We start from the raw sequence: 15,139 nt of genomic DNA, 5'->3' as shown, positions 1-15,139 counted from the left end.
TATTTCTTTTTTTCATCCCAGAAGCACGACTGATTTGGAGTTAAAGTCTGAATATTGTTTGTGTTAGTAACCCATTATAGAAATGTATCTACCACTAAAATGTAAAGGTGGAGTGTCCTAGTCTCTCGATAAAGTTGTTTAAAAAAAAAAAAAACTGATCACTTTCAACTGTACATTTATTTCCAAAAGGCTGCGTATACATTTGCAAATTCTACTGTACAGAAAACATCCAAAATGTCCATATTTATAGATCCAATATACCATAAAGCTGTCCTGATATTACCAAACCCAGGATGTTCAGCACTAGAAAAGCTCTGTAGCCTATTCGGTAATATAATTTAAATACGTTTTGCCTAATGTTTATCAGTGTGATTTGTTTTTTTCATTCCCATCGGTTCTTTACAACACCCACCATTTATAGTAGTTAAACAAGGCACGAGAACAGTGATTTGATGCCAAAGGCCATGCGTGCAGCCCCCCGGAAAATAAAGAAAATAAAACAAAGAAAAAAGAAAAAAGAGCATGAGAAGGACTAACTCATGTTAAAAGGAATCATTTACACAACCTCAGACCTTTTCACCTGAAACAGGGTTAATACTTGCCAGTGTAACCAAAGCATTATAAAGTACATAGTGAGGACAGTGTAAGTGCATGTCTGACATTGTTTTTAATCAACCACAGAGGCACAGTTGAGATATCTGACACAAATCTAAAATTAAAGTGAATGCTGACTAACGCAGCCAGGATGATGTCAGTGCAACATAAGCCACTGTTAAACATTTTGTTTTGGCATTTTTTAGTTGTGGTAAATAAATAGATCATCAGTTACTGTTAGAGATTAATCAAATAATTCACACAATAGTTATTTATTTTGGTTAGAAATACAGATAGTGGCAAAAGAAAATTTTGTACACTATATTCGCCCAGTAAAGTCAATCACATCATTCGGACACAAGGCAATTCGTTGAAGTTCACACTATGACAAACCTTATTGATCATTCTTGTTCAAAGTAGCCAAAAGAATATCACCATATAACATCATCTCATCTAATACAATATATTGGCCTCTGTAGTCATAGCATCTTGATATTCATAACAGCGGAACGCTCGTTTGCACAAAGCAGTGCAAGCAGTGAAGGGGTGCAGTTGATGGAGTGAGGTCTTGGTGGTGACTTGGGTGGTGGATCACAGATTTATTTCGACAGTGGGCATCCAACCTATAAAATCATTGTGGAAATCAATCAATTGAATGGATTATGTTGAAATGTTTGCTGTGGAAACAAACTAAATCAATGAGGTTTGCGGACACTTAAGTCGCGAGGAAATGATCTCCAGCTCATTCAGTATTTAAAGTTCTTGTATTTTGCCAAACAAATATCTTCTACTATTTGGAAGTCATATTGTCTCTACAATGCCTCAGTAAACATGAATTAAAATCATCCAAGCATATCAGATGCTTTTCTGCCGAGAGGCCTGAACTCCGTTCGTTTGAGTTTCTCGAGTTTATTATCGATGTCACTCACGAAGACATCTGTCTACCTCTCCACTCCTGTGCCAGAGCTGTCAACGTAAGAAAGTAGTGAAGTTTGGGGCTTCTACACGGAAGCAACCAATCAGTGAAAACAGGGGCATCTTAACCAAAGATGGACAAAGGAGATACAAAACTGGATCAAACAGAAGTAGTTAGTTGTAGAAAGGACTTTTCTGGACACATGTATGTCAAAACTATGGTCTTCTTTTTTTTTTTTTTTTTTAAAGAAATAGACACTTGAATACAGTACTAGTCCACATTATAAAGTCACCGTACAGAGGTCTAAATAGCCAAAATCGGACCTTTAATCAGGGTATACCGTAAATGTATCAATGTTACAGTCCTGGTCACTGAGTCCTCTCTCGCCTATTTGATGTCACAATGAAAGATTATGTGCGTTGCTTTTAAAGGGCATGCAATAACCTGCTTCGATTGGACAGCGTTGAAGCCAGCGTGGTTGACGCCCACACCAGCACACACATCCCATTTAAAATGCACTGGGGGTTGGTACACCGGTCAAGTACATTATCAATACCGGGTCTCGCTCATATTGTTGTCGCCCTCCAGCAGAGTTACATCACGCGCCGTGCTGGATTTGAGCCAGTCAGGAAAATAGTGCCCTTTGTGATTAAAATGCATCTGTAAACAGGAAACTGAATGAGTTTTGACACTTGATGAAGGCAATTGCGTTGCTAATATATTTAAAACTCAAACTGATTTATGATACAACACACCACATTAGGCATGGCCTGCATTTTTTTTTCTTGACTTGGTTCTGATTATTTAGTTTCATGCTTTTGTCAAGTTTTCCTGTCACATGTTCACATCCTTTCTGCTCATTTGGTTATTGTCTTGAAAAAGAACCTTGTATCAACCTATCAACTCCCTGCAGCCACATGTGTCTTGTCCAGGATTTCCTCATAGTCTTGTCAGTTTGCTTGCATTTAGATCCCCTTTTCTTCCAGTACTGGTTAGTTCGTTTTCATTTGTAGTCTGTTGCTGTGAGTCACATTTCTCTCATTATCTCAAGTTTTGTGTCATTAGTTTACCTGTAGTGTTTTTGGTTTTGAAATTAAATATAATTTTGAGATTCTTGCACTCCTGCTTTTTACCCCAGAATTTCACTTAATTTTTTTTCAACCTCATTGCACTTCTAATATTTGCAGATAACTGTGGCAATTTTCCAATTTGAATGATAGCATTCCAACTATGCCGCAATTGTGCCCCCAGTTTTCAATATTTCCCAGAGAATATTTTGTTTAACAAACCATAAGGCATACATCAAAAGTGGCACTCCAAATCATCAAGCGTGTAATAAATTCACAAGTGATGTTTTGAAACCGATTAACACGAACTATAATTACCAATTTCCTGAATAACTGATGAACCAGGTGTTGTATCGGGACACGCAGCTCCTTCAGATAACTCCATTAATCATTGAGTATGCCTACAGATGATTGTTAATTTCATGATATTCTGTATATTTTGTTGCTCTGAAGGAACATACGTACAGCAAATGCATTGACTACAACACACATTTATGTTACTTAATGGTACCAACATGGGATGGTTTACATTCGACTAAGGCAGTAACCATGCAGTTTGGAGATATTTGAATTATCTGACTTACTGTAGTTGGTTGCAAAAGTCGGTCAATATACTGTACTCATTTCTTCCCGCAGTAAATAAACAACTCATGAATGCAATAATTTATAAACTCCACGTGCCTTTCTGTTTGTTAACTAGGCTGCCAAATATAACAATAATATGAACAAAAACAGAAACTAGCAGAGTAATATAGAGGACCATATTTCTGCAATTCCTACCGGTTTTATTATATTTAATTTTACTGTTCCGTTCTGTGATCCGACAACCACAAAGTCGGAGTAATCTTTATTTCCAGTTTTGGAGTCATCCCGCTACCCCGTTAAAATGGAGATGCATGGAATTTTGTTTGGTCTGCGCATGTGAAGTCAACATGATAGCTCTTAACGGTATAATTGGTTGGTAAGCCCCAGACACGCAGCCCCAACAGCTCGAGGAAATTAACTCATTTTTCAGTCAGTGAAAAAAAAAAAGAAACTCTTATCAGCTGTAAAAAGGTGCTATGAAATCACTCAAGCACTGGACAATGCGACCACATCAGGCAGTCACTCTAACCATGCTGCCATAGTGTAGATGATCGAAAGAATATCATAATTTTATCATACAACATACACGATTTTCTCCAAAGTCTGTAGAACTCGATCTTCAGGACAGTTTTAAGAGATGAATATGATCCAATTCCTTGAATTTTCACAAACACAACATTTACTGTATGCAATTAGTATCTTCTGCCAATACCAGCATCCACAGGAGAGGGTGGATTTCTCTTTTTGTTCTCACGGCAAATCAAAAACGACTAGACACAAAATATCTGTCTCTCCCACCCATCCACTCGGATGGTAAACATAAAATTAAATTGTCAACTAAGAATAAAGTGAAGAAGTTGGTTAGCAGTGGCCATAGCTGACTGCTTAATAAAGAGGACAGTAGTAGTAGCAGTAGAATCCACAGCAGGTAAAGCCAAATCTCTTCCCATTGAGACAGATGATTGTGTCAACATTGACACATTGCGCCACACCGGCACACTTCATTGTCTGTTCTAAGACTTCTTGACGTTCTCACCTCAGCCTGCTGAACCTTGTAACTGATGATTTGCAAATGTGCACATTCATCTCAGACTGCTCTCCTGTATTTGATTCAAGTCCGTCTCCTGCTCATCCTGATCCTTGCGGGAACCTTTGAGGTGAATCTTGCCAATTTCCTCGAGAGCACAGGCAAGAGAGTCAAGGTCAGCCGTGTCTTGGTGGCGAGCCTCCCATAAGCACAGTATGACGGCTGAGGGACTCTGCTGCTTTGCAAAATAACCAAGGTTTCTGTTGAGATACAAAAATAGAGATGAAAGAAATAATCAACACTGGGAGTAGGAAAACAATTTGTTGGTATTAGATATGGACACATATCTTGGAACACCTGGCTGTTACACACGATGGAATTAAAATGGTCTCTTGTGTGCTGCTTTAACAGTGTCCCATTCTTTTTCATTTGAGCCAGATAGCATCCTTAGTATAAAGTGTATATGTTACATTATTGACCCCTTCTTTTTTTCAATTGCATCGTATTCTATTCCCTGAACCATCATTATTATTCATGGTAATGTCAGTGGGATGGGACTAACAGGAACGCTACTGTCATGGCTTGGCTTGCCATATTTTGCCTGCTCTGGAGTGACTTGGCAGGAAGTGAGGTCAGGATCCTTCCTGTCACTAATCACTGATCTCACGCTTAACTCCTCAACATACGTACATTTGTCTTCAGAATAATAGTGTGTGTCAAAAAAATGTGTAAAGCACAGAATCCTTATCCATCTATTCATTTTCTGAACCGCTTATCCTCACAAGGGTCGCAGGAGAGCAGGAGCCTATCCCAGCTGTCATCCGGCAGGAGGAGGGGTACACCCTGAACTGGTCGCCAGCCAATCGCAGGACACATAGAAACAAGGACTCATTCACATCTCTGGGATGTTTAGAGTCTTCAATTCACCTACCATCCATGTTTTGGGATGTGAGAGGAAACCGGAGTGCCCAAAGAAAACCCACGCAGCAACAAATACATTAATCCATCCTTTTTCTGAGCTGCTTATCCTCACAAGGGTCACAGGAGTTCTGGAGCCTATCCCAGCTGTCATCAGGCAGGAGGGAGGGTATACTGTGAACTGGTTGCCAGCCAACCACAGGGCATGTGGAGACAGACAACAGTCGCACTCACAATCACACCAAGGGACAATTTAGAGTCTCCAATAAATGCATGTTTTTGGGATGTGGTAGGAAACTGGAGTGCCCGGAGAAAACCTACGTAGACATGGAAAGAACATGCATACTCCACACAGGCGGGGCCGGGATTTCAACCCCAGTCGTCAGAACACTGTAACCAGTTGCTCCACCGTGCTGGCCAAAATCCTTATATAGTAATGCTTTCTATTTATACATGCATTGGGAATACTGCACATTTTATACCAAATCAAAGCATGAAGAAACTTAAAAACGAATTGTGGAATGTAGTCCAATCACACTGGGCAATAATGCTAGTTTAGACTTTAGATTTGTCATAACTTGACTGACTCGAAACAAAACACATGTGAAGCTCAGCTCATTTCAGAAACTGCATTTATACAAATAAATATTAGTTCAGTGATTCACAGGATAATGTGTAATGTGCCAAATGCTTGGAAATGAATCCCATAAGAATGTTGCTCTTCATTGCTAATTAAAACAAAGACTAAAACACTAAACTCTACTATTATTCAGATTGGAAACATTGGCCTGGGGAGGATGAACCTGAATACTTTGACACTTCCAGCCAGATATTCTTGAACCTTTTCAAACCAAATGTATCCTTATAGTTTATTCTGCTCCACCACCACACTGGAAGGATTTTTGTTTGTTCACAATGCTTAGTCGTTATAAGCTTCTCATTTGTATTTGTGGCCCAACTCTGCTGCTTTCTTGTGTCCAACTAGAAACTAAACATAAAAGCTTGCTACTTTTCTGCAGCTTCTGTAAAGTGCAGATAGCGAGGATGGAGATGACGTGCTTATCAGCGCTGCCCGTTATGGATGATCACAAAATGATGTTGTATGCAAAACAAATTGCATAAACCCAGGTCCTCATTTACATGTCAGAATCAAGATTGATAATCCATTGATTTAATGAAATCATGAAGATTAAGTAAACAAAATGATCATGAAAATTCTTGTATTTCTACATGTGATTTTATGGAGGCGCACAGTTGTGTATTCACTAAAATTCACTTCCAGAACAATTTGTTTTTCAAATTCAATTAAATTTTTCAAAATTTTGTCAAAAACATCTCCATGCAATAGTCATAATCATAAATCCTAATAAATTATAGCTTCGAGACTGTATGAAAGGAAAAAAAATAAACATGCTGATTACATCAAGTTTACTTGTCTACAGTCAGGATTGTCATAAAGAAATAAAAAGTAGGTCAAGCTTTGAGAAAGGACTAAAATGCAGGGCTGTGCTTTCCGTGAGCATGAAATTAGCAACAGTTCCAACCTTCGTGAACATTTTTTTTTTAATTTTGCATTGTCAATAAAATTGCACTGTTTCCAGGTTGTTGTCCTTTTCTTGCTGCTGTCATCCGTGCCTTCATGGGGTCAACCTATAAAAATTCACTTCCAAAACTGTTTGGCAAAGTTTGTCAGAATTTCCATATTTTCAAAATTTTGTAGAGAACATTTCTGTGCAGAGTCACTGATGATGTAGTGGCATCCACGCAAAAAGAAAAGAAAATGGACATCCGCAGCTCTGCAGAACCACTTGTCAGCTACAAAATCTATGGTTATTCCACTTTGTTCAGTAACCTTCTCTTTTTTTAATCCCGCTTTATATATTCATTCCTTCATCCTGCCAAATTCTCCCTAGTTATAATATCGTTCATCAGCACAAAAACTTTATACTTTTTTTGGGTGCAAATAATCTCTGGTACTCTCCCGGAATATAAATATAGAGGTGGCCATTTGCATAATGGGTGCTCTTTAAATGCCGCAAGTGGTATAATTACAATAGGACATGTAATTTCCAAAAGGATTAAACATGTTGATAATTATATGCAAATAAATTTACCGGCATTGACACATTACTAAGCATTTGAGGACATCAAGTTTTATTTAAAGAAGTGCAAGTTTTGATTAAGACCTATAAGCACCTTCCGATTTCTAAGGAAAACCAAATCAATTACATTGAATGTATATTTAAATTAAATACAAAACGTGCTACTCCCACAACTCCCAAATAATTAATTGTAAACTTTAGTACAATATAAATATGACTTGGCGCACTATGATTTCATTAACTTAAATGAACACACACACACACAACGCTTGAAAAACTTTACAGAATTCAAAACATATTCTAGAATATAATTCCATCTCAAAGAACTACTCTGAACTGGAGGAGATTAAGATTTGCATGCCATTGATTTTGCAAGAGACGGATAGTCCAGTAGGGGTCAGTGTTTCACTGCAGCTCATTAGAACTCTCCAAGGACAAAGAAAGAAAGTAACTTCAAAGGCTGCAACATTTGGCGTGAACCAAAGCCACCCAGTGTGGAGAGGAAATCTTATCTAGATAATTCGGAACACCAAAGGACTCCAAGACAGTGGCCCCTCGTGAACCAGTCCTCTTAGCAAGAGATTAAATATCCACCACAATCTAAAATCCTGGAAAAAAAACAAAATAAAATGAAGATCTAAATCACCCTCACAAGAGGGGCTCCCCCATTCGTTAAACACACGGACACACACGCACACACACACATATCCTTACAAGTGCACATACTGTTGTTTTGATCAGGTAAACACCGGTCATCACAAAAATCACCTTTTACAGCGGTAAACATTAAATGTTGAGTTAACAATTAACATAAAGTTTCATCTTGTAATTGAACTTAGCAGTAATTTACAATTGCACTGCATCATGCTGAAAAAATAAACAAAAGCAAATAGTTGGCTTTCAATCAAAACTGAGTTTAATTACATTGGTCGAATAATTTTTGAAACAGATCTCCTATTGCGTCTTACTATATTGTTTCGGTAGCCTGTGTGTGTTGTCTGATCAGGAAACATGGGACAAAATATCCATTTTCGATACTGCTTGTCCACTTTAGGGTTGTGCACGTGTTGACACCTTGGGCTGGTCACCAGCCAATCATAGGTCAGAAAAATAACATTAAAACTGCAATACAATGCGTCCCTATCTTTCACTCTATATTATTGATAAAACAACATAAAACAATGTCCCTGTCCGAAATACAGAACAATTAGTGTTAGTGTGCCTAACAAGCCTGATTATTCTCTCTGTGTTGAATGGATTCTTTGCATTTTAACGACCAAAGAAAAGAAATCCCACTATTACATGCATACAACACTTTCAGTCAGTCTCATCAGCAGAGCAAAGGTTCCAAATTTGACACAATCTCACATCAAATGCAAGCGAGGAAAGCAGCTCACCGATTTAAGTGGAGTTTGTGGGCTAAGAGTTGCCAGTCCTTGCCCTTGGCGTTGGCAGTGTCAAAGGTGGCACAAATCCTCTGGCGGATGGATAAGGGGATTTTGAAAGCCTTGGGCCCTGTCTGAGAGGTGATGGTGCAGTCTGTCTGCATGAAAATTGGAACCAATTCCTTTTCGGTCTAGGGGAAAAGAAGAGGCGTCAGACATGTTTTCATCTGTTACTGCCCAGATGTCTGGGATATTTTATTTATTTATTTTTTGGAATAGTCATAAACATGATACCAGCAACATTATCCTGCATCTGTATATAATGTCATCAAAAGGTTTGTACACAATAAAATAAGAATTAGTTGCACTAACAACTAAAAATGGACCATACAAACCAACTCCTGATATTTTAAAGAACATATTTTTGGACACTCTGCATGTACTCTATTCGGATTAAGAATTGGTGTTATGGTACTAATGTCTCTCGACTGGTGAAAGCAAACATCCAGAACAAGACTATAATTTATGAATCGACGTAGTGTACTCGCGTATGCAGGCAACCCCTTGTCACACTCCCAAATGGTAGTTGTATATTGCGTATGCAGTCAATGTGTCCAAAATGACACTATTTCCATTTTATTTATTTTTTTAGCAAAAAGCCAAGCTGTCCAAACATCCCCAAACAACCTGAGTGACTTTGAATAATTACAATTGGTACATTGCATAATAATTTACTGAAAATTGTTTTGATATATATATTTGAAGTAGTGTCAGGAGGAATATTAAATTAGGTTTGCTAATTAAAATAGCCACCATGATTTGTCATTTTTGTGCTCTGACAGAGCTAATAATCCGGTATATTATACAGCTCTACCACTGTTGTGGGTGTAAAAAAAAAATCTGTTTAGTTTACACATCTGACAAATAATTCATCCACCTGGGATGATGAAAGCTTAGCAGTGTTGAAGGCCTCAGGCAAGATAAGCATGTAAGTGAGTGAGTGTGAAAAAGGACTTGTGAGCAGAAGAGTATCACTCTCCTCTGCCTAAACAGACGCTTGTCAAGGTGCTCTTGACTAAGGATTTCAAACTCCGAGCTGCTCCAGTGGAGCCGCTCAGCTGCTGACAGAAGACGCTTGTTACTCTGAGAAGCTCCCAGGTGTTCATGCATGTGAAAGTGAAACTACTTATTTTCTGGACAAAGTGTCTCCATGAATAAAAATTCCTAAATGCATGGAAGTGGCTCGATGGCTGTTATGTACTGTATTTATTGTACAATTTTGGGAGAGAAAATAGTGCTATCCTCACTCTAATAATACACAACGCATGCTCAGGAGAGCTGCCCCTGCTGACAGTGTCCATGATGCAGGAAGGTTACACAAAGGTTGAGCAAGAAAGTTCATTGTCCCATGTGTCTCCCGCCTGCGCCCCCGCCCAAGTGGCTCACCTTGCCAACCGCTGTGTAAACCTGCAGAATCTGTTCATGGCCTTTGACCTGGCGCACGCTGATTTTGCAGGAGAGTTGGGTGGTGGCTGGGCTGTATCTCTCTAGAGAGAAGGCACAGTGCAGAGGCTGGTGGTTGCTGCACCACACTTGGGGGAAGGAGAATTCCTAGGAGCAACACATAGCGACAGGGTACACAACAGTGGTATGCCAAAAACAGGAACCATTCTTACGCACACATTCGCTGCAACAGTAGGTTCCTCTGCCTTCGTCTCCTGTTCCAACAACGTGCATGTTGGGTGAAGTGAAGACTCCAAAGTGTAATTGTGTAAAATGTGACAGCAAAAACGAGGACGAATGGCTGTTTGTCTACATATGCCCAGTGACTGGCTGGCAAGCAGTCCAGTGTGTGCCATGCCGCCCACCCAATTAGGACAAGCGATAAAGAAAATGGACGGATGGATGGATGATTCTCATGAGAATAGGATTTGCGCTGAGAGGCATTTTAAAATTTACACGCTTGTATAGCTAATATATAATAAGGTTCAGTTTTTAATGACTGTTGAAAAATTTATTTCATCTATATTTCAATTCTGGAGAACCAGCAAACCTCCAGGAATACCTATGACCTCTTCTGGATTCCATTGCTGCCAAATCTGCATATTAATATTTGACTCATCAGTGATTCTCCGAGGAGACTGTATTAAAAGTGTTGACCTATGTTCCTGCTGAAGACCTGACCCCCGTGATTTTGATCTTGACTACTCGGCACAGCACAAAGAGGCAGATAATAGTCAGGCACTGGTAGGGGGTTGGGGTCGGGTTGGGGGGTTTGGAGTACAGTACAGGCGAAAAGCTTGGATGCTGTTTAGCACTCTAAGCTGACTTGACGTATGCGACAATGCTCGGCTATTATTCTACACCTGCTCCACCAAAGCGAAGTGTTCCTGCTGTCCCGAGGCTCTCATAAATAAGGCTGTTGAGAAGGTGGATGACTTTGAAGCACAGAGCTTTCACCCTGCATTCGCTGTATTCTTTAAGTCAGGGCACACCTCAGCAGCTCTGCAAATTTCTGCCACAGGTAAAAAAAATAGTTATCAAGTAAACAGTGGTGGTTGATTGCAGCAGTCTGTCTTACTTTTTTTTTCTCGATATCACGTGTTTATGATTCCGAAAAAGGAAAGATTCATACTGGAGGAGATTTCAATGATGCAGTTACTTATTATTATCTTTGTATACTTTGCACCAGCATGTAACATTCTGAATGCCACAATCTTGAACAATAAATAACATCGAGTACACTAATTTGCTGCGGTGTTGTTCATAGTCGCTCGCGGCCGTGGGAGGCGTTGTTCGTCGCCGCCGTGGAGGTGGATCGGGCGGGGAGGTGGTTTGGCCACGTGTGGGAAAAGAAAGGAGCTCCCCCACCACCGGCCACTGGTGTTTCGCCCCGGATGGGTCATCCTGAGTATGCTACATACTGTCATACATACTGTCGAGGAGTCTCTTAGTTAGAAGTGATCCGCATATCATCTAAATATGGCTCGAAACGACAGGGTAATATTGCGCCGGTCACTTCACTCGATTGTGAGATGTTCTCTTCTTTGAAAAGAGCTTCCGTGCCAGGAGGGGCGTCAGAAAAATCCAAAAAACTCTGTTGTTGGTCTCCCATAGCCGGTGGCAGAGCATCTTCTCAATGGCGACTGTCCCATGTAACAGCCGTAAATGACGTAGCAGGCAATATGGTTACCACTTGGATGTCGAGTGAGACTTACGCAACTTTGCGCATGAATGTCACGCTCTCCACTCATATTTATTTTTTCGTATAGACATTGAAATGAATAATATTATATGTAATTTTCACAACAATAATAATTTTACAATTTAGATAGGGATGTCAGTGGCACTTTAATGTGTTCATAGCGGCAGCAACTAAGATAGTCAGCAAGTATTTCCTCCTACTGTTTGTTTATTTAGACAGCAGAAAATGCAGAAAGCAATGCCTAGTTGCCCTAAAGTTCATGAAAGTGGGTTGCCTTGCTCAAGGGCACCCTTACAGTAGTCCGGACGCACAGTAGCATCTCTCCACCAAACAGTTGCAGACATGTTAGTCTTAAAACGGTAATTTGTTGTTTGAAGTGAAACAGCTTGATAACGTTATCAAATCTTTTCCCTGTAACGTTTTGTTTCTTTTCACTTTCTCCATCATTTTCTTTTGATAGCGTCGACTTTGATTACACTCAGGGTAGGACAGCAGGAAGTAGCATCTGCTGAGTAAATTGCTGATAAAAAAAGATGAGAGTGAGTGAACATGTGTGTAAAAGAAAGTTGGAAATGTTATTCTCGGTCAGACCTCTGCTGTGAGGGCGCGCATCTGATATGCGTTTTGATCGCTCATAACATTTGTAATTTTACATTTTGTAAAATAAAATCTGTTCTATTTCCGCCACTAGATAGTACATATTCAAATAGATGGCCCTTAACAAATTGTATTAGCCCACCACCCAATATAATATTCATGCCGCAGCGGTAGTTAAAAAAAAAAAATAAAATCAATCAAATAACCAACACTAACAATACACTGGTCAGTAGAAGATATTCAACTGTAAAGGCATTTTCATTGCTAAAACATTGCTACTATTCAATCTAGCTTTGAATATTCTAATTGGCTGTTTTACAAAAAAAATATAAATTCTACATGCTTATTGTGTAAGGACAATTCATGGACAGTTTACATACAGTGGAGATTAAAAAAATTATTAAGAGTGTGAACGACTACAGTAATTTGTGACTTCTCAGTGAAGCTGAGAGAGCTTGCTCGGATTTTAATATAAAAAAATTAAATCAGTGGGGATCTCATTGAGAGTTCACAAAAATGCAAGTGAAACATGCTTTTGTAAGATTTTTAAAAAATACTGGTATTTATGGTGTCAAAGTGGTCAAAATACAATTATAAAGCACTGCATCGACACAGATTGAATGAAGCGGTTTAAGGGACCTGCCAAGTGCCCACTATACTAGAATTAAAATACAGCAGGAATAATTCTGCAATGTTATGAGAAAATATACATGTGTTTAAGATTATTAAAATATCAAATGAATGACTAGATCAATTATGCAGTGTATAAAAAAAAAGCAAAAGAAGTTTTCATTCTATTTGAGGAAGAAATATGCGAGAAACATCCTTGACACACCATAGCGACAACTGTAGTTGTAAACAGTATAAACATGGTCATGCTAATTATCACTGATCGGTTGTCATCCTTTAGGGCAATTTTTCAACTGTGCCAACCATTACCTGACAGGTGGTAAAGGGCTTGATGCTCCACAGGAACTGTGGGACGTCCTGGATAGACACCTGTAGGCTGAAGGTGTTCGCTCGAAAAGGCAGCATCTTTGGCTCCTCAAGTAGCTGGCCCCCTCTACTCTTCTCTGCTGCCACCACCCCCTAGGTGACAAAAGGGCACCAGAGAGGAAAAGGAATGCTTGATTAAGTGGGACAGTTAAAGAAAGTATCAATGTAATTGACGTGAATAATAGGAAGCCAAAAGAAAATACAAGATAGACACGTTTGCATTTCTGTATGGACACCTGTTACTAACCCCTTTTTATTTTGGGTCAAAAGCTTCTTCTTGCCTCATCACAAATGTGAATGTTGAAATGTGTTGGCAAGAAGTGACTGGCATATCTCCACTTGAACAAATCCTTCCACTTGTGCTCTCCATTAGCCTCACATTCACAAGAATCAACACAGCAGAATGAAGCTTGGAGTCAACACTGCTGAAACGTTTGAGTGTTTGTCGGTGGCAAACGTCTGTCTCCCAAATTGAATTTGTGATGATGAAAGAGCTCTTCTGTTGTTGCTTGCAGGTGATTATTTGTCATCACTGTTGAGTGTCCCACTGGGATGGTTTCATGCCTGGCCTGTCTCTCCTAGAGTATTTCAATCATTGCAAACACAAGTGTAACTGATGTAAGGTCACTCAGATTGAGAGCCATGATCACTGTGGGATATCCACGAGTGCGTACTTATTTGTTCAGAGGAATGTGCTTTCGGCAAATTGCATATTGTCATTTCAACGGGCATGAAAACAGACTGAAGACAAATGTTGGTGAAACAAGAACAGAGACAACCTGGAGCATACATTGGCTCATCTGCCATAGATCTCAATATGAGAATGAGTCATACTGAGATCATAGATAGACATAATGAATCAATTTATCTTATTGTCCCTGTAAAGCATTGTTGTAAACTTTGATGTATCATGATTTATTTGAACTTAGAGAAATTTAGAGTCACCTGTCCCTGATCTGCTGTTTGTAACATCCCTCGAGCCCTTGATTACATGATCGTAGCATGTTGGCGGAGGTGCTGTGCATTATTGTTACTGTAATGCAAAGCATTAATAATCGTTGTAGCTACTTTCTCGACTTTGACTGTAGGCTGGCCTGACCATATTGGAAAGGAAATAGAAAGCAAAATCACATATTTGGAGCTTACTACCGTGCACGACTGACGTACAGTCAAGCAGAAAAAGAGAGCCATACCCTTGCTTGACAATTTCATATGTTGGTGGGGATTTCCAAATGAAAATCAGGCAGTGCTTGTAAGTCCTAATGTTATTGCCTTTTATTCCTAAAATGCATTTGTTTCCATTAACATGCAATTTGTGATTCCACTCTGTAACAACATATTTATTCTGGCAGCCCTTGGTAAATTTGCATGTTTTGGATACGTTTTTCAAAGTCATTTATTCTATTTGAAATATTAATTTTGCACAGAAGTTTGTTTTGTGGTAGCACAGTGGCACAGCTGTAAACCGCTGGCCTCACAATTCTGAGGACCCGGGTTCAATACCTGTGCCACCGCTGGTGTGGAGTTTGCATGTTCTCGCCGTGCCTGCGTGGGCTTTCTCTGGGCACTGCGGTTTCCTCCCACATCCCAAACAAATGCAACATTAATTGGCCACTCTAAATCGCCCCTCGGTGTGACTGTGAATGGAACTGCTGTCTGTCTGTATGTGCACTGCGATTGGCTGGCAACCAGTGAACCCTGCCTCCTGCCCGATGACAGCTGAGATAGGCTCCTGCACTCCCGCGAC

At 39.6% G+C, this 15,139-nt stretch overlaps 1 protein-coding gene across 4 annotated transcripts in view; it reads right to left on the bottom strand.

The window, feature by feature from the left end:
• Window positions 1-194: 194 nt before the first annotated feature.
• unc5db (unc-5 netrin receptor Db) overlaps window positions 195-15,139 on the bottom strand; it is a 201,617-nt gene continuing 186,672 nt past the window's right edge. For all 4 annotated transcript variants that reach the window (XM_061817331.1, XM_061817334.1, XM_061817332.1 and 1 more), the window contains 5 exons: window positions 13,336-13,485; window positions 10,041-10,205; window positions 8,607-8,785; window positions 4,199-4,449; window positions 195-1,217 (listed from right to left, as the gene is read on the bottom strand). In XM_061817331.1, coding sequence (XP_061673315.1) covers window positions 4,245-4,449; window positions 8,607-8,785; window positions 10,041-10,205; window positions 13,336-13,485 — 699 coding nt within the window. In that variant the 3' untranslated portion in view covers window positions 195-1,217; window positions 4,199-4,244. The remainder of the gene's footprint in view (window positions 1,218-4,198; window positions 4,450-8,606; window positions 8,786-10,040; window positions 10,206-13,335; window positions 13,486-15,139) is intronic.

The sequence above is a fragment of the Syngnathoides biaculeatus genome, chromosome 4 (genome assembly GCF_019802595.1).
Source record: "Syngnathoides biaculeatus isolate LvHL_M chromosome 4, ASM1980259v1, whole genome shotgun sequence".
Classification (NCBI taxonomy): Eukaryota; Metazoa; Chordata; class Actinopteri; order Syngnathiformes; family Syngnathidae; genus Syngnathoides; species Syngnathoides biaculeatus.
The sequence above is the reverse complement of the archived record's forward strand: the minus strand, read 5'-3'. Positions and strand labels throughout refer to the sequence as shown.